The sequence below is a fragment of the Tinamus guttatus genome, unplaced genomic scaffold, assembly GCF_059628265.1.
Source record: "Tinamus guttatus ecotype Peru unplaced genomic scaffold, ASM5962826v1 Tinamus_guttatus_pri_ptg000246l, whole genome shotgun sequence".
NCBI lineage: Eukaryota > Metazoa > Chordata > Aves > Tinamiformes > Tinamidae > Tinamus > Tinamus guttatus.
Window position 1 is genome coordinate 3214153 of NW_028288780.1, and position 17947 is coordinate 3232099.

The window sequence follows — 17947 nt, forward strand, 5'->3', positions numbered from 1 at the left end:
GTGACCACTAGTGGGATGTTAAGAAATCGACTTGAGTGCTAAGTGAAATATGCAAATATTTGTCATTGCTGTATTTATTTTAAAGTTCTCTTTCTTCTCGTTGCAGCTGGATTAGCTTTTGGATTCCATTTCTGGTGCTCTGCATATGCTACCACTGCAGAATTCCTATTACAGCACACTTTCTTATCACCACTCCCGAAACACGGATGTTATAATTAGGTGCTTGCATTTTAACGAACACTCGTAGCTGTATGTAAATGCTTTAAAATCAGTATAGTAGAATTCTAAAAGTAATATTTTTTTGTGACCTGTAAGATAGATATGTTTTGAATATGAGAGAAAAGCTAGTCCTTTACTGGGCAGTATGACAGTATTCTATAAGAATTAAAGCTACTTCTGAATCAACTGCTCAGGTTTCACCGTGATTGCACATTGTTTATTAAATAATTATAAATGTATTGATAACATCTTAAAACCTGTCTTTGATAAAATAAGCATGTACCTAATACAGTATTTCTGTGCTTAAACAGCAGTGATGCCTGGCTATCTAAAATAATGTTTTTAGGAAACTCTTTTAATTTAAAGTAAGTCTGTTTCTACTTTCTTAATTATTTAAAATTTAAATATTTTAATATTTAAAAAGAGGATTAAATTATGTCGTAGTCGTTCTGTAAGAATTAGTTTTTATATGCATTTACTTCATATGATGTCAGTAAACTCTGCTCAGATAATTAAACTGGTAATAAAGGAAGTTTAGCTTCCTGGAAACTTTGGTTGAAACTTCTCAGAACTAAGTGAACAGCCTGCATCTGCTGCGTGTTTGGAATCAGTATCAGAAATGAAACAGTTGTATTAAAGAAGATGGGACAGTGAGTAATTTCCATTTTTGTTGCATGCATTTAATTTTATGGTTTTTGAAGAATAAATTGGTATTTATTCTTTTAGTAATTAGAAAAAAACTACTTTGATATGTAGATATTTTTAAATTCATAGGAAAAGACCCAATACAGTCTTTGGCATTTGCTAATAGTTAGCATTACATTTATTGCACAAGCCATATCAATGTAAATAGCAGTCAGAAATGTCTACAAGACCTCAAATCCATATTTTTGTTGGAGCACCCAGTATTCCGAGCCAGTTCGAGGTATCAGAATGTAGTAGTTCAGTGATTGACGCTGGAAAATGGAGGGAACTCCACTTTTTGTGTGATGGACGTGGTCTTTTTTCTGATAAATGCAGAAGTACTGACCATCTAATGTGTCAGGGAAAATGCTCTACAGTCACGGCAGTTCCTACAAATGTTTACTGCTCCCAGGAATCTAAACAGAGAGGCTTAATGGTACCAAGAGGATGTAACACATCTCCTGTAACTTCGGTGGAAACCAGTGGCACTGCTCCTAGGAAGACTGACAGTTTAATGTATTTGGATTATCAGTCATCTAAAAACAGAGGCAGAAATGTAAAACAGGCTGCAGATCAACACCTCCCTCAAAAGTCTGAAAAGTCAGATGAACAGAGTGAAAAGTTATCAGACGGTTGTTCTAACCTCTCTGAAGTGCAAGTCAATCATCTGAAAGTTAAGTGCTCTGACATTTCAGATTTGGTTGCTTCCACTAAGGAGATTAGCATTCATCTAAGATTGATGGGACAAGATGTTCCATCAGCTCATATAAGTGACTACTGTGAACCTCTAAGTCAATATCTGGGTATATTTTTTCCCCCAAATCAAGACTCAAAACCAAAAAGAGAACAAGATAATTGTTCAAACCTTACAGTGTCAACTGATACTGAATTTCGTAGTATAATGACTTCAAGTCAGATGGCTGTTCTTGCACAAGATAACTTTAAGACACAAAATGAGATTCAGAAAAGAACCATGAAAGTACTGGAAATAGAAGCAGAGAGTAAGCATGAAGAAAGGCAACACTTCAGGCTTAATGCTGATGTCAAAGCATGTCATGGTGTGGCTGAAAATATGTATGAGCAAGAGTATACAGGTTCTCTTGAACTTTTTGATTCTGAGAGCGATAGCAAAAGCTTCTATTTTGATGCTACAAAAAGAGAAGGAAGTGCTCATGAAAATACAACGGCATCTGAAGAACAGCTTAATATTCCTGCTGAACAATTAGTAAATGAAATCCATATTGAAACATTGAACTCAGGAATACTCTGTTCCCAAGTAAGCAGTTCTTGTAATAGCTCTTCTAAAAAAGCCTGCAAGTCTGAAGAGTCTCTTCATATTTCTCATTCCCCATTTAAAAGGCGACTGAAATCGAAGAGAATTAAACTGAATTCTTCTCTATCTAGCCCTGAAATGAAAATGGATGAAGAAAGGAAGACAGAATTTAAGAAAATTCAAAAGCATCTTCTATCACTACTTAGGAATTGCTGCTGTAAAGATCAAAAGTACAATGTTTTGGTTGCAATAGTACATCCTTGTCATATTAAGGAAATACAGATAAAGACAAGACTCAAATCTTCATCTAAAGTTCCAGTGGCAACAATTGTAGTTACTGACCAGTCTAAAATTGAGAGAAAGGTGGTGCTATGGCGTGCTGCTGCGTTTTGGTCACTCACCGTGTTTCCTGGGGATATTGTGCTGCTCACAGGTGAGATCTACCTTTTTGCCTCTTCAAAATTCAGATTTTAAAACGTGCTAATAGAACTGTGTGTAAACATTAATCTGGAAATACTGTTAATCATGTAAAAGCATGTTTCATTATTACTTCAGATTCCAGATTGTAATAATTCTGTAGATGCTGGTCATCATTTATATAGAGTCTTTGATCTGAGGTGTAGCAACGTATATAGAGCTTTACAGAAATGCTATAAGTACATAGATGTATTCGGTAACCAGTTGGTGTTAAAACAGCTGCTAAGGTGCAGTGTATTTCTTTGTGCTCTTGTATGTCTCTGTTGTTGAGCAGCAGATTGACCAGAAAATTGTTTTTCGTCTTGGGGAAATACTTTGAAGAATCTAGTACTGGATAGATCATATAGAAGTTGGGTAACTGGCACTTCCTTCAGTTTACCATTTTCGTAACATGTCAGCTAATCATGAAGCAGTTACTCTGACAAATCCTTTGTAGGCCTTAATTGCTAACAAGAGCAGAATTCTCCCCAATTAAGAGAATGCAAGAGTGCAGTGCTGTGAAAGCTATAGTATAGCTAATTTAAGGTTGGATTTGACCAAAGATTACACCCCTAAAATAGTTGTATTTGGCCATTTTATTTCATATATTACATAATATAAATTTTTTCTTGTTTGAATACAATTACAGTTATATTTTAAGATGCCCATTTATCTTTGTTAGAGTTTAAAAAAGAAAAAGCTCTTATTTCGCCATGCTGGGTATTTTAGAGATTGAAAATAAGCTGGGCTTTTTCTTGCTTCTGTTTACAGTCTTATTCCAAAATCCATCAAATGTGCTTTTAGGTAAACCTAGTATTTTATTATGCCCTCAGCCATTTTGCATACATAGTACTTGCTATTAACTGCTGTCAAACTACATTTTAAAATTGGTTCAGACTTTGTAAATAATGTCGGTAGATTCAAAAATAACTTTGTTTCAAAGTGTTCTCTCTTAAGGTCCCTTTCAAAGATTGCATATATGATGATTCTGGATATTGTGTAGGAGTTGCTGTAATTTCGACATGTCCATGGTCTCCTGCAGTTGTCCAAATTTAGCAGTTTGCTCTGTTCTGATAGTAACTTGTCTCTTTTCCCTAGTGCTGCTACCACTGCTGCTGTGATCAGCTAGTCTGTCTTCTGCTTGTGCTGTTTAGCCAATGTTTAGCCATAGCAGCTGTGAGATGCTGTGTGGCTTGTCTAGCAGCGTGGTTAGTATGTTCTTATAGATTATTTTGCATCCAGAATGTGAAGCTTTCCTCTGTAGAGACTTTAACAGCACCTATATAACTACAGATTGACTTACATGTTTTTCCCTTCCTTTAAAGGTGTTCCTTAAAGCCATTTAGTTGTTCGCAATTTAGAATTGCAGTATTCCTTTTCACTGTGGTATTTGTCTCAGATTTTCCATGTAAATATTTTTCCCATCATGCAATTTTTGATTAATAGTAGTTAAAGAGTTTCAAGGAGACATACAGCTCCCATCGTTGATTTTCATGTACAGTACTGTACAGTTTTAATAGTGTCATTGATCCCCTGTCATATTGCTTTCATATGTATGTTCCTTGGGAAATGGTATTAGATGTTGTTCACATTAAGTCTCTGGAAGTCTTCTTTTCCTGCAAAACCATTATATATATGAATATTAATCATAGATGCCACATAAATGAGAGCAGCAAAACCTCATAAAGGAATAAAAACATTGAAAGAGGCCATTTAAAAATCAAGGAGAGACACTGAAAATGAATAGCACTTGATTAGAAAGGAGCTTCAAAATTAAACATCAGAACTGAAATTAGTTTCAAGGTTTCTGGATCTATAGCCAGAAATTTGCATTTCAGTATGTTCCATATATATGGACTGATAAGCCTGCTTGATAATTTTGTCTTTTTTTGTTGTTTGTTGCAGATATCATTATGTATGAGAATCTTTGGTTTGGAGAAATCATGCTGCAATCTACAAGTACCAGTCAGTTACTGAACCTGGGAAACTGCTCAGCTCTCAATCCAAAAGAATGTAAGTTTAGAATGCATAAGAATTTCCGCCAAATCACCATAAAATGGCCCTTTAAGGTACTCCACTTGGTAGTAGTTTTTTTATATACAGGATAAAATGTAAATATGATCAATTGAGGTGTACAAAACAGTAGAATACAAGAGCTATTTTGTAGTTGTAGAAGCATTGGTGGCCTAATGAATAAGTAAGTTGAAGGAAGGAAAAATCAACAAGAACTATTAACCATAGACTTTAAGGTGAGTTAGTGTAGGAGACTTGTGGAAAATACAGTTGGAAGTACTACCATGAACTTGCATTTTTCTGGCAATCTCTCTGCTATTATTGCTATCTATTTAAGACATCCTGGGGTTAATGGTCAAGAATGATTATTTGTATGTTCTTCCAAAGTTAAAATGCAGTGCTTTCCTACTTCTGATAAAGGAGTACACTCCTTTAGAGTAGACTTGTTGTGCTTTATGTTGGGATGTTATGACGAGGCAAATAAAATAATTTTTGAAGCTACCAATATATTTTGGTTGTTTTTTGACTTTTTAGAGTTAGGAAATATGATTTTGATTTTATTGGTGCTTTTTTCCTAAGTTCATCATATAGGAGATACTGGTGTTCTCCAGGCTTTATTGGCATATATATCATCAGAATTTTCCCACTTTGGAGACCTTCCATGTAGACAAGTTCAGACACTGGACAGTGTTCAGCATGTTCAACTAGATCAGCTTCAGTCAAATACTCTGGTTCACTCAATCTTAAAAATTATCAGCATCACAGTGTTAACAGGTAAGTTAATGCCTTGGGCTTCTGCAACTACAGAATTGCCTTGCAACAGTCACTGTTTAAATTTGGCCTGTTGTCCCCCTCAATATTCTTGTGTTTGAGATGTAAGTCACAGGAAGGAGCCATGATGAGCCACTCATAGGGAGTGAATAAAGAACTTAAGAGTTAGAGGCAGGAAGGAAATAGTGACTGAAATCAATTGCTGAAAGGAAGCTCTTGTCCACTAGCTGATCTAATAGCAAACATGTTGGGGATAAGCCTGTAGGCAGAAAGCACTGATAACCACTGTTCCTGACACTGGTCGATGAGATTACGCTGAGGGGTGAGCGGTTGCAATTTCAGGTAGGGAGTACCATTGCTACTGTATTGACTGGTCAGCCAGGTGGTCTGAGCATCTCCAGAGCTCCCAAACAGTGTGATGATGTGATGAGAGGCATGTTGGTATGAAGTGCAGTGTTGGGAAGTGGAGTCAGCAGCAGGAATTCTCTTCTGGGGAGAGCTGTGTGTAGCAGAAGTGCTGAGAAGAGGTTATTGCAGTTATGGTGAAAGAACTTTTCTGTCAGGAGCAAACATTTGCTCGCTTTTCTGTTTTATTACTGAGAGTCCTTTACTGAAGAACCATGGTTGCGAACCTATATGTTTAATATACTTTTTTTATTGCTTATTCCTTTTCTTAGTACTGAGTGGAGTTACTGCAGGATTCCTTTTTCGGGGGTCATTTCCATGTTAAATTACTTTCCATGTTAAAATTGGTAGCTTATTTTCATCTTTTCATTACAGTCAGACCTTAAGGAGCAACCTCTTCCCCTTTTTTTTTTTTTTTTTTTTTTCTTGGACAGGCCTTCGACATTTAAAGGCTACTTTACTCTTTTTTCGCCATTAACTGTTCTCATTTTCCTTTTGTTTCCAGTTGCTCTTTCTCACTACTTGATAAAATGCTTCTCACATTGGTTTGGTCATATTGCTTTAGTGTTGCAAAAGATAGAAATGTTCTTACCCACACCGTAAATGCCACCTTTATTCATTGTAATTGGAGAATTTTACAAGGCAGAAATCTCTAATTTATTATCGTATATGGATATCAAAACTGTTGCCAGTAGGAGCTGATATCCAATAATTTTATTTATGAATATACATCTTGAGTATGGATTTACCAGAAACTTCCAAAAAGAATCCTGAATTAAGAATGTCATAGGGATTGTAATTGTTTCAGTCTATTTTTAATCCTCATAGGATGCTTGTATACAGCTACAGTTTTTTGTATGAAAATTTCTAGAAAAATCTCTTAAGTACATTCCCCAGCAGTTACAGAAACACTAATTTCATATTTAGCATTAGTCTGTTACTAAGGTGTTTGGAGTTCCATCTTTTCCCACTGATGCCAACCAAGATAAATTGGAGGTGCTCAGATATGCTTGTAGATGCCTGCTATTTTCCAAGGAGGTGTCCAGTTGCTGAATACTTAGGTTCTGTGAAAATTATTGTGAAGTAAAAGTAAATTAATTTTCTTTATGAATTTCTTCAAACTGGTTTCATGTTAGTGAAGAAATTGTAAATTCTATTTCCATCTTCTCTTGAAGAAATTGTGGGCATCCTTGTGTTTTTTTAAGAGTTGTATCACAATGATAGTGGTGAGTTTCTTCTTCGTGTTCAGAAGCATTTTCATAATAATATGCTTTTTTCTTATAAAATAAGTCAATGCTATTTCAAACTTTTTCAGAATCTGTGTACAACTACAAAGGGGGCAGCCAAAAAAAAGTTATTTTAACAGTAGAACAGAATAGAGATGAACATTATAGGATGGTGCTGTGGGGAGCAGGGGCAGCCTGGTGCCCCCAACTTCAAAGGAAAAAAGGTAAGGTTTTTTGACCTACTGTAATAGGAATTCCTCGTTGTCATTGGTCGCTTTAAAATGATCAGCTGATAACATTTTCCTTTTGACCTTTAAAAAATTCCTGCACCTTTTTTTGCTAGGACAATATGTTGGCTATTAACCTCAAAAATGGATATTTTTAGAAATAGTGCCATTAGTAAAACAATATGAATGTGCTCCTTTGAGTCCTGAGGAATTTTTATGGTAGTAAATCATAGGTATTGAGAAAATTGTGTTTAGACCTATGACTCCTTGGTGCCTAATTGTCATTTAATTATGGAAAATAACTTGTGGGTTAATTATCATTATTTTGACTTTCTACTGTTTTGTTTCTAATAAATTTCTAGTTCTCTCTACTTCTGATTTTCCCCATCTGCTTTCTACCTTACTAACTTAAGTATATAAAGCCTACTTGCCTCTTTTTAATGTACATCAGTGTGGACAGATGTATACAATTTATTAGATAATCAAATGCTTTTAAACCTTGCAGAACCTATAATACTAAAATACTATGTTCTTAAAAATACAGAATTCTGGAAATGTTTCAATGCTGTATTGTAGCTATAAGCTAGTAAATAGATACTAAAGTTGGTCTTTAAGATACTATGGTATATCATTCCCTCATGCTTAAAGCAGAAGTGTAAGAAGAGGTAGATCTGTGTGGTATTGTAACTGCTCATACCTGGTGGAAACCTGGTGTCATCTTCTCGAACTAGGGTTCTATGCATGGAGCAGCTTGCATTTTAATCATTAAAAGACTATCTGGAATTCAAGATAAGAGTAATTTCTCAACTGTCCTAAGACTTATCACAGAGATAAACCATGAATGTTTGATCCCAGTAAGAGAACCAAAAAAGATATAGTCATATCAAACTAAATAAGCACACATGAGACACGGGGAGTGTGAGTAGGTTAGAGGGTAACACATGATGTCCATTCTTGTTAGGAGTCAGAGGCCAGCTAGGGCATGTGTTTCCTGGTTGTATTGGTAGATCAGATACCTAACAGTATTGTAGAGGAGGGGATGAGAATTTGTAATTTTTAAATTGCTTACATCCTTAACAATCTACTTTTTTAGCACATCTAACAATTGTTTCTAATGCAAGTTAAACTTATTTTTTAATCTTTTGCTAAAAATAGATATATGCTTCAGACATGTTTGATCTAGTGTAGGTTCTCAAACCATAAAGATCTATTTCATTAAATTCTTTTTTTTTTTGGAAACCAGCATTCTTCAGAGCCTGGAGTGGGCCATTAATGAACCCATGGAAGATGGGGAAAAAACAGAGCACACAAGCACACTAGCTAGTAATTGGGGTTAGCACCATTCATTAATAAATATGCTGCTCTTAAAAGTGGTTGCCTTCAAAAAACAAACAGAAGCAAAGTTGCTTAAACTATATATATATATTTTTTTCAAAGTAGAATTATTTTCTGGGGTCTGGAATATCCAAATTCTCTGAAATAGTCCCAAGCTGACTGCATTAGCTCCTCTGAACAGAGGTTCTGTATAAATAAGAGGAAAGCAGAATAAGTTAAAAGTAAATGATAAATTTGAGTGAATAAACTTGTTTCTTTCCAGCCATTTTTTATAAATATTGCTAATTCTTAGAAGTTTTGTGACATTTCTAGAAAGAATGTAAAACTGAGGAAAAAATAATTGGTAGGAGTGATCAAATAAAAATATTTCATTTGTGGGGGGGGGAGGGGGAATATATTTCCAAGGTAATTGGTAGCTATCTTAGTAGTATTCTAGTTCCATCCCTGAAGGAATTTGAGAAGGTAATTGGAAGCATGATCCACTGAAAGTTGACAAATGTTAGCACCATATCAGCTAAAACAAAGTGGTTGAAGTCTCTAGCATACTGGATAAGCATATTGATTCTTCTAGGATATTTTAGTCTCATTCCAAGCATCTGTATTTGTCTCTTTTTGGGATAATGCTTTTTATCATAACCATTTTATTTCTGCATGTTATTGTTTCAACAAAACAAACGTTTGAAAGATGTTTTGAACTTTTTTGTAGGCAACAAAAGAAAAGTAATATACATATTTAAAAGCATAAGAAATTATAATGTATGCCTATTTGAACCTTCTATTCCAAATACCACATTATTAGCTTTGCCTATATGTGAGGCATTCTGAAAATATGAAACTATCCCTTAAGTCATTTTACTTGGAGTATGTTTTTAAACTTTCTCTACAATGATGAAAGTATAATTATCTGGTATTTTTAAGCAACTATGAGGTTCTCATTCAGCTTTTTAAGAAGAATAACTGATGTGTGCATGTGTTATACAATTATGAGGTTTGAAATAAAGTTGCCAAAGATGCTGATGTTAAAATGTCTTACTGAGTTATTACTCAGTGTTATAGGTAGTTTTCAGTTTTGTGTTTTCAGTTTTCCAAACATTATGAAATGTTTGAAAATTATTCCTTTATCTCTTTTTCTCTAGATCACATATGGGAATTTAAATACCTTTTTGTCCAACATAGTTCTGTCTCGGGTGACTTTGAACTGCACACAACTCCATGGTCATCCTGTGAGTGTTTGTTTGATGATGACAAAAGAGCAATTGAATTCAAAGAAAAATTTCAGAAAAGTAAAACATCCCTCTTGAAAATGACAAATGTGTTGGCACATTTGGAGGAAAAATGCTCAGGTAAATTTCTTATTCACAGCTCTGTAGTGTTCATATAGTGTAGTGCAAATACATAGTGCAGCAAAATATATCATGCTTATGCCCTAAAAATGCTTTTTTGTTTTGAGTTGTTTTGGGAGCTTGAATTTATTCTGGAGGCTGCTCGTCAGTGCCCAACCAAACCACAAATGCAGCCTTCATTCAGTGAGCACGGAATTGAGATTTGGATATGGTATATGGTACCATGCAAAGATAGCTTTGGAACATAGGGAGAAATTCGGCCTCTTGTTCTGCATACCAACTCTTTAATCTAATTAATCACTGAAAGAGTTTATGGAATACTGGTACTCTGGAACACGATTGCAAGAGTAAAATATCCTTGAATAAACTGCTGGAGCAAATGCAAAAACTTACTGTACTGAGCTGACCCTGTTGCCTTTGCTGCAGGTATATAAAACTAGATAAGTGCTATTATCTGTGTGTAAATAGCAGAGAACTAAGTTGTTAGATATGATTTTATCCTCTCTGGATCAGGAGGGTGGTGAAGTAATTCCTTTATGAAATCTAAACATAGGTTATTAGATTATTTTCTGATTGTTATACTTTCTTTTTGAGTGCTAAGTCTGGGAAGGGTAGGTAACTTCCTTAATGGAGTAAGCATACCTATATAATGTGTCAGATTAGAGACATAATCCAAATGACATATTTCTAAGTAATGTTTTGCTTTGTCTGTGAAAAGCTGCATAGATTTGATTTATATATTGTGAAAAGACTAATTTGCTTTTATATGATAATACCTGTAGGAGTTTTATCAGATTTTTTTCGTTCTTTTCTTGAATAGTCCAGTTTCATTGTATCTCTTTGGGCTGAATTTCTGTGTTCATGTGACACAAAGGAAAAAAATTTTATTGTTACTAATTCTTTTAATCAGAATATCTAATTTGCACTGTCGTGGAATTCTGTTCTTCAATTATGGTATCTCAGAAGAGATACTATCTCATCTTGTGTGTCAAGATAATCCATTTCTAATATGAAATAATTATCTTGATAATTTTCTGGTTCTGTTGGCCATGGAAAGTATTTGTGCAACTATCTAATCTCTTTCTTTTATTTAGGTCTTTCTATATTGGTGTACATCTCAGTAGTACCTAAAAAGGCAATACATATCTCTGGAGTTAATATTTTACTGCATTTTTTAATGTGGCGAAATTGTCTGAAAACATCAGTGTGCTTCAAAAGAAAAACTGTTATTCAGAACTTTGATAATTATGTTTTTGAATCAGGTGTTATACTCTTGCCTTCGGTTGCTACTGTGTGTAATACTGAAGACAGATTTGATTGAACTTGTTTCTGTAGGAGTGATTCAACTGAAAGCCCATATCCTAGAGTTGAAGTTTACCATTTCAATGGGTCAGTACAGACAACTCATCTTCAATGCTAACACTTCCCTGGAGAGTGTTTTGTCTTCTCTGCCTATGATTACCTATTCAGGTTGTGCTAAGTGTGGTGCAGAGCTACAGGCAGATGAGAACAAGATCTACGAGCAGTGTGTTAGATGCTTGCCATTCAACAAAATAAAAACATTCTACAGGTAAGCTAAAAATTAGAATTATGTATGGTATTAGGCAAGTACGCTACCATATGTTGAGTAATCATAACATAAATGTGTTTCATATATGGTTAGTTACCTCTGTTTTCCTAAGGAATTTTCAAGGAAATATTTAAATTACTATATTGTCAATTGCTTTGCTGCTATTAATAGTGCTACTCTTTGTTTAAATCTTAACTATTTTTTTCTTTTTTTGGAATGCTGATCCTTGCAATCATGAGGCTTACCCACTGAATGAGCTAAGATGAAAGAGGACCAGGGAAAAAAGTTCTTGAGCCTTTTATTTCAGCCTAGCTTTGAATTTGTAAGTGCATAGCTGTCATCTCAAGCTGAATAATCTAATTTGGCCTCGCAGAAATAATACCAATCCAGTTTTCAATAAACATTCTTACAGAGAGCAGAGATACTAAGTGATCAGCAGATGGCACTGCGAGACAAAATATATATGCACATTTATTACAAGCAGACAAAAATAGCTGCAGTTGATGTTAAAACCTCATTGTTATCTACTAAAACTGTTCATATTTTATTCGAAGTTTTCAAATATAAGCATTATCAGAACTTGCAAGTCATGGATAGAGAGGGTCCATTCTGAGGCAATGAGAGAAGAGAATTCTAGAATAGTGTGTTATTTTCTACAGACATTCTTTTTAAAAATATTCCTAAACTACTTGCACTACTTCGGCTAATGAATCACTGGGCACTCAGTAGTTACTTACTTGACTTAGAAGAATCCTTTGTCTAGCAAGGTGTCTTTGTCCTTGTGCAAAATATTTTATCTTGCATATTGAATAAGAAACCAAAGAAAAATGCTAAGACAAAGTGATTCTTCAAGAAAAAAAAGGATGTATAAATTAATGTATCAAAAATTTCCAATGTCCAGTTAAAAATGATCTACATTATTCTGCATTTGTGACGAAACCAGTTTTGTCTGGCAACTGTATTGCAAAACAAACAAACAATAGTGAAAAAACACATTTATGTAGCCAGAAATTGTTCTGAACCTCATGGGATGTTTTATTGTCCTTTTTTGTCCTTTTACTGTTCTTTAGTGTTTATTCAGGTAAATAAGGAGGGCTTGTTTTTGGCTAACATTCAGTGGGAGGTTCAGAACTCATTGAGAACAACAGTGAGAAAACAGTATATCCTTTAAAACTTGTCAAGTAGCTAACTTACTCAACTTTTTTTCTATGACTGGGAAGATTCTCTGTTATAAAAATACCTTGAAGGACCTCAATTTACCATGCAAACAGAAATAGAAAAATAACGTGTGCATTTACATGTATGGAAAACTTGAATGCTCAGTCTTTCTGAAGAAAAGTCTGTTGCATTCTTGAAGAAATGTCCTTCTGTGATCAGTTCAGTAACTTTTATTAGGATTATGAAGGAATCTTAGTATTTGGGAGCAAATTGTCTCAGGAACAATTTTCTTGGTTTTTCCAAAAATCAATGTTTCTAATGGCAGTGAGATCTATATAACACTTGATGTGTAGCAGCTATGATGCAGGACATGAAGTGGACGCGATCAAGTATACACCACAAATAGTGGAGAAGCTGATTATTAAATGTTCAGACAAACACAGGATACAAGACTGTCATTTAATGTTTTGACGGATCTGTTAAGTACTACTGTGCAGGAATGCTGACACTTCCTTTTCAGGTACTATACTGGCTTGTTTAAATCCCTAAAGTAAATAAGAGTTTGCATTTTTCAATATCAGTTATCAGTCAAGATCAATAAAACTGAGGAGATTTTTTTTTACATTTTTCTGAAATGTAAAAATGCCTTAGAAAAAATGTTGACACTTAGTCTTACTGATTGGATGCATCAGTGGGGGGATGAAGTGACTGCTAAGCTACCAACAGATTCTGCTGGTTTTAATTGCCTTCCTATGGAGAGTAGGCTGCTGAGGCCACATTACTGGTCAAGTGTACTAAGTTGAAAGCAACGACTGTCCTTGACTCTTAAAATGTTGCAACTTTAAGTATTTGGATTTGTTTGCCTTTGCTCTCCTTAATTATAAATCACATAGCATACATAGAAAACTTCTGTGTGCAGATATACATACTTATTTTGCTTGTACCTGGCTTGGGATAATTCAGGATTTCATCCTGCATTGAAGCTGTTCTCTTGTTTAAGACAGTCTTCAGAAAACTAGTTGGAACTGTATCTGTCACTTTTTGAGACAACTGTCCTTTCTTTGTATGCACATCCAGCCAAGTGTTACTGTTAGGTAAATTTCTCTCTGATTTAGTAAGGGTTTTGCCTGCTTGTTTATTTTTTTGCCTATTGTGAATACATTATTAAAACTAAGGATTGAATTACAAAACTAGGATGTTCCCTAAGTTGATTGCTGAGAGGAAGCTTTACTACTATTAATATGACCTTCTGGTCGATATAATACCCAACCTGAAAAAATTCCTCCATAAATGAGTAAGGATTATTTTTCTCATTTTTGGCAAAAAATAAATGACACTAATTTCAGTCTGTTTTAGATAATTTGGATGACTTTAACTCAAGACTTGAACTCTGGGCTTCAGGCAAAACATTGCATGTTTAACTTTAATTCAGCTTAATTTACATGCACACTTTGAGGATTTAAAAATTATTTGGTGCAGTACTCATTTTCCCTTGGAAAAACAGCAGATATACCAAAAACAGTGTTATCTGCATTTGTCTGAAAGTACAGCTTACTGATGACTTCAGAGGTTATTTTAACCTTGTGTAGTTTTTGGAACGTATCGAGCTCATACTCAGACTGTACAGGTTGAGAGAAGGTGAAGGAATAGATATTTTCCAGTTACTGCTATAATGGTGGAAGGTAATTATTATATTGAATTACTTTGATTAGAAATTTTGTGTCAACAAAAAAGTTGTTTCAAGAATCTTCTGCTTTCTGATCTAGATCTGCTTTGATGACAATTGAAGATGGAGGATATGAAATTTACGTTCATGTGGTATCAGAGTTGATGGAAAAAATCTTCCTCAATATTCCCGCAGACTGGCTGAACAGATCAGTAGGTATGGTTCCATGGGGTTTTTGTTGTGGAGCCATCAAGAGCCACAAAGATCACAATGAAAATGAAGTTTATAACTGTTGACTATATTAGAATTAGCATGAAATGTTCTTTCTGGATAGGTGTCATGACTGTTTATATCTTAATATATAACCAGCTTCAAAGTGACTGTAAATTAAAGTGAATTAAACTGTTAAGGAAAAAAATCAGTTTTCATGAAACAAATGTGGGAGAAGCTGGAATTCTAGAATTAAGGTAGTAGGAATAAGAGGTAAAATGGCATGAGCATTTATTACACGCTGAATAAATGGAATTCCCTGTATGCAGAATAGAATCTCTTACCAATTTTGGGCAATAGCTGCCATACTTTGGTTAAATAATTCAACTAGACTTTTCTAGTTCTTCCTGTTTGACTTGTTGAGGTGTTGTATATGATTCACTGGTGTTACAACTTAACAAGGGGCATTTCTAACGAATTATTTGGAAAACAAAAAGTGATTACAAACAAAATCTAATTTTCTGTTCAGATGCTGAATTACATTTCCAGTAATTAATGTTGATTTCATGGGGGTAGAACTTGCATGTTAGGCGCCATTAGGAACATAAAGTGAATTGGATTGTTCTGTCTTGCAGTGCCCTCCTCAGATATGACCTACCGTGTAATCATAGCAGAACTGTGTCATTTGCTGCTGGCAGATACGGAAGCATCCTATTTGTTGGAAATTAGGAGCCATTTTGTGCTTGATGAAAATAGCTATCCTTTGCAAAAGGATTTCCATCTGCTAAATTTTCATCCTGATCTCTGATGCATTGACCTCTGCGATAGCTGGTGAACAGACACCATATGAACAAGCAGATTGCAAATAGAAGAAAAAGGAATTAGATTAAGGAAGCAAGTCAAAATACAAGAAGGGATTTTGTATTTAATTTATACTAAAAAACACAAAAGAACTGGTGTGGAGTATCTGTTAACTGTATGTACTGCTACTGTACTGTTGATTAATTGTCATATATTTTTGTACTTATGTTTTAACTTAATAAAAACCTTTTGCTGGTGTCTCACTTTGGCTCTTCTGTCCAGTAGAAGTTTTCTAATGTTGAAACCCTGGTGGCTGTAACAGATAAAATAGTTACAGTTCTGTGGTATAGTTTTATTTCTGAGATTTTCTTCTGTTTATCTTATCCTGTCTTCTCTCTAACTTGGTTATTTCTTTGAACTTTTCCGTATGTTGTGGTTGCCTTCCTTATTTTAGCAGCAGAATTTTTGCCATTTTCCCCTAGCAATGTTGGTGCTGTTGTCTTCTGTGCTGCTAAAATGCTCCATCTTGCTTGAGAAGCAAATTTTGTTTAGCTAAAAGTTGTTGCACCAATTCAACTGAACTGCGTAAAACCTCTTAATCTGGTACATTATTTTATGGAACCCTTAAATCACCAAGTTGTTATGTTTGCTTGTAGCATAAGCTGGCAGACCTTAAGTCAATTTAATCAGTTTAACATTGATCTTCAAATAGTCTTTCCTTAATCTGATTTAGAAATGAATTGAATTCTTAGTCTTGTTTTATTCTGATGCTGATTTTTATCAGTAAAAGGCTGAGTGAATGATGGTTGTGTGTGATTTAGTAAAGCAACAGGTTTAAAAGGATTGCTGTGCAAAAACAGTTGGGTAAGTTGACTGTTCAGTATTTTTCTGAGATAAACTGCCTCTCTGAGGCTGCAAAATGGTGCAGAGCATAAATAGTACTTGTTCTCTGGTTAGATCCTTGCAGATTTCACATTGAGGGTATTTGATTAATTGCGGCTCATTGCCACTTAAAGGAGTTGTGCTTTTATTGAGCAAATGCTGCATTCATTGCAGAACTCATGTTTATCACAGTCATGAGGAGTATGGAGGAAGATGCCACGTTTTGTATGATTTTATAATGTCTGCTTCTGGTGCACTTGTTGGACTGGAGTTTGTGCTGTGCATTTAATTCAAAAGGTAAATATTAGTACCTTCAAAATTTTTAATCATTTCTCTTCATCTCATCGCATATGTCAAGCATGAAAAATGGATGATCTGTAAAAAGCACTAAGTTTAAAAAAAAAAAAAAACACACTGCATTGCATATGACTATTGATATTGTTCGTGTTTCCTGTTTAATCCTGTCTCTGTCTTTCCTGGGATAGCTGTGGTGCTCCGGAAGAATCATAAAGGACCTTTCTCATTGTTGTTACTTTGAACAACATCAAGTGTGTTGGTAAGTGCATTGAAATATAGTTCTGCATGAGGTTAGTTGTAATTATTGAATACGGAAATATAATACTTGGTACTTCATAAGAAGCATAAAGAGACCACACACACAATATGTTACGTTATTATATTGTATACCAAGGCAGACAAGTGAACAGAACCCCCTCATTTTTTATTTTAGAGGTGGTATTAGACACTGTGCATAACAGGTATCTGCCTGCACAAATTAGTAAACATAACTTCTTGAAACATCCTTGGCAATTCATACGTGCAGACAGTGTATTTGCTAAAATTGCTTTATCATAGTAATGCAGCTAGTAATACATTTTATATATAGCTTTTTTCCCAAACCAGGTGCAGTAGTCCTGTAGGAGGAAAATATGAAAAAGTTCTGCGTTTGGGGACACTGGCACTACTCATTTGGAGAAGATACAATTAAGTTTGAGTTTTTTATAAGCTTTAACAAAATGTAAAAGGCACAAACTTCCCTATACCCAATGGTGTGGTAAGTGACACAAGATGAGGGTACCATATAAATCCAATGTGGGGGATCAGGTGGAGTCTGTTAACTTACAGTTCCTTTCAGATATGTTCTCATACACAGTATTCACTTTGGACAACAACAATATGGTCAAAACAAAGTGTTGTCATCTCCACAGAGAAGCCTCATTTTTAATATATTGAATTAATGTTGTAGCCTGTTTGAAAGGAAGTCAGCTTTTTCAGCTGCAGAGATTACTATCCTCTTGGAATGTAATTGTACAAAATGTTCCACTACAATAGTCTGTTTTTCTGGTTTATGATTGCAGGGCGTGAAAGGCACAGAGTTCAGGTCCCCAGTGAACAATCAAGAAAATGCTCTTTTATATCTTATTTTGATTAAAGATGGTTTATCTGAATTATTTTACAGAAAAAAATACTTAGTGAATAAAACTACCACTGAAACAGATTTATGCCACAGGGTCTTAAGCTAATTGATCAGACTCTTTCATGTAAGGGGCCAACACCTAGTGGCACTTTCCCTGAGTACTTAATACTCCTGCAAGCCTTGAGTCATTTGTGACTTGAGGGCAGGTTTCTGTTTCTCCCTCTGTGTCAATGACGCGTTGTGTGTTGGGGTCATCTGAGAATATCTAACTGAATTACTGCTTAAGAAAGC

General features: G+C 34.8%; 1 protein-coding gene across 1 annotated transcript; it reads left to right on the forward strand.

Moving 5' to 3' along the window:
- The first annotated feature begins 960 nt into the window (after positions 1 to 960).
- Positions 961 to 15487, forward strand: SHLD2 (shieldin complex subunit 2). Its single transcript, XM_010224293.2, has 8 exons — positions 961 to 2609; positions 4538 to 4645; positions 5225 to 5419; positions 7137 to 7271; positions 9746 to 9952; positions 11288 to 11522; positions 14447 to 14562; positions 15192 to 15487. The coding sequence occupies exons 1-8, from the start codon at positions 1082 to 1084 to the stop codon at positions 15362 to 15364; spliced, it is 2697 nt and encodes an 898-aa protein (XP_010222595.2). The 5' UTR covers positions 961 to 1081; the 3' UTR covers positions 15365 to 15487.
- Positions 15488 to 17947: the final 2460 nt, after the last annotated feature.

What these genes read in the sequence shown, in the direction of transcription:
- SHLD2 (XM_010224293.2), top strand. Translation starts at nt 1,082, where the DNA reads ATGTCTACAAGACCTCAAATCCATATTTTTGTTGGAGCACCCAGTATT. An exon ending in CCAACTTCAAAGGAAAAAAG is followed by an intron (nt 7,272 to 9,745) that starts GTAAGGTTTTTT and finishes CTTTTTCTCTAG; the next exon opens with ATCACATATGGGAATTTAAA. An exon ending in TTTGGAGGAAAAATGCTCAG is followed by an intron (nt 9,953 to 11,287) that starts GTAAATTTCTTA and finishes TTGTTTCTGTAG; the next exon opens with GAGTGATTCAACTGAAAGCC.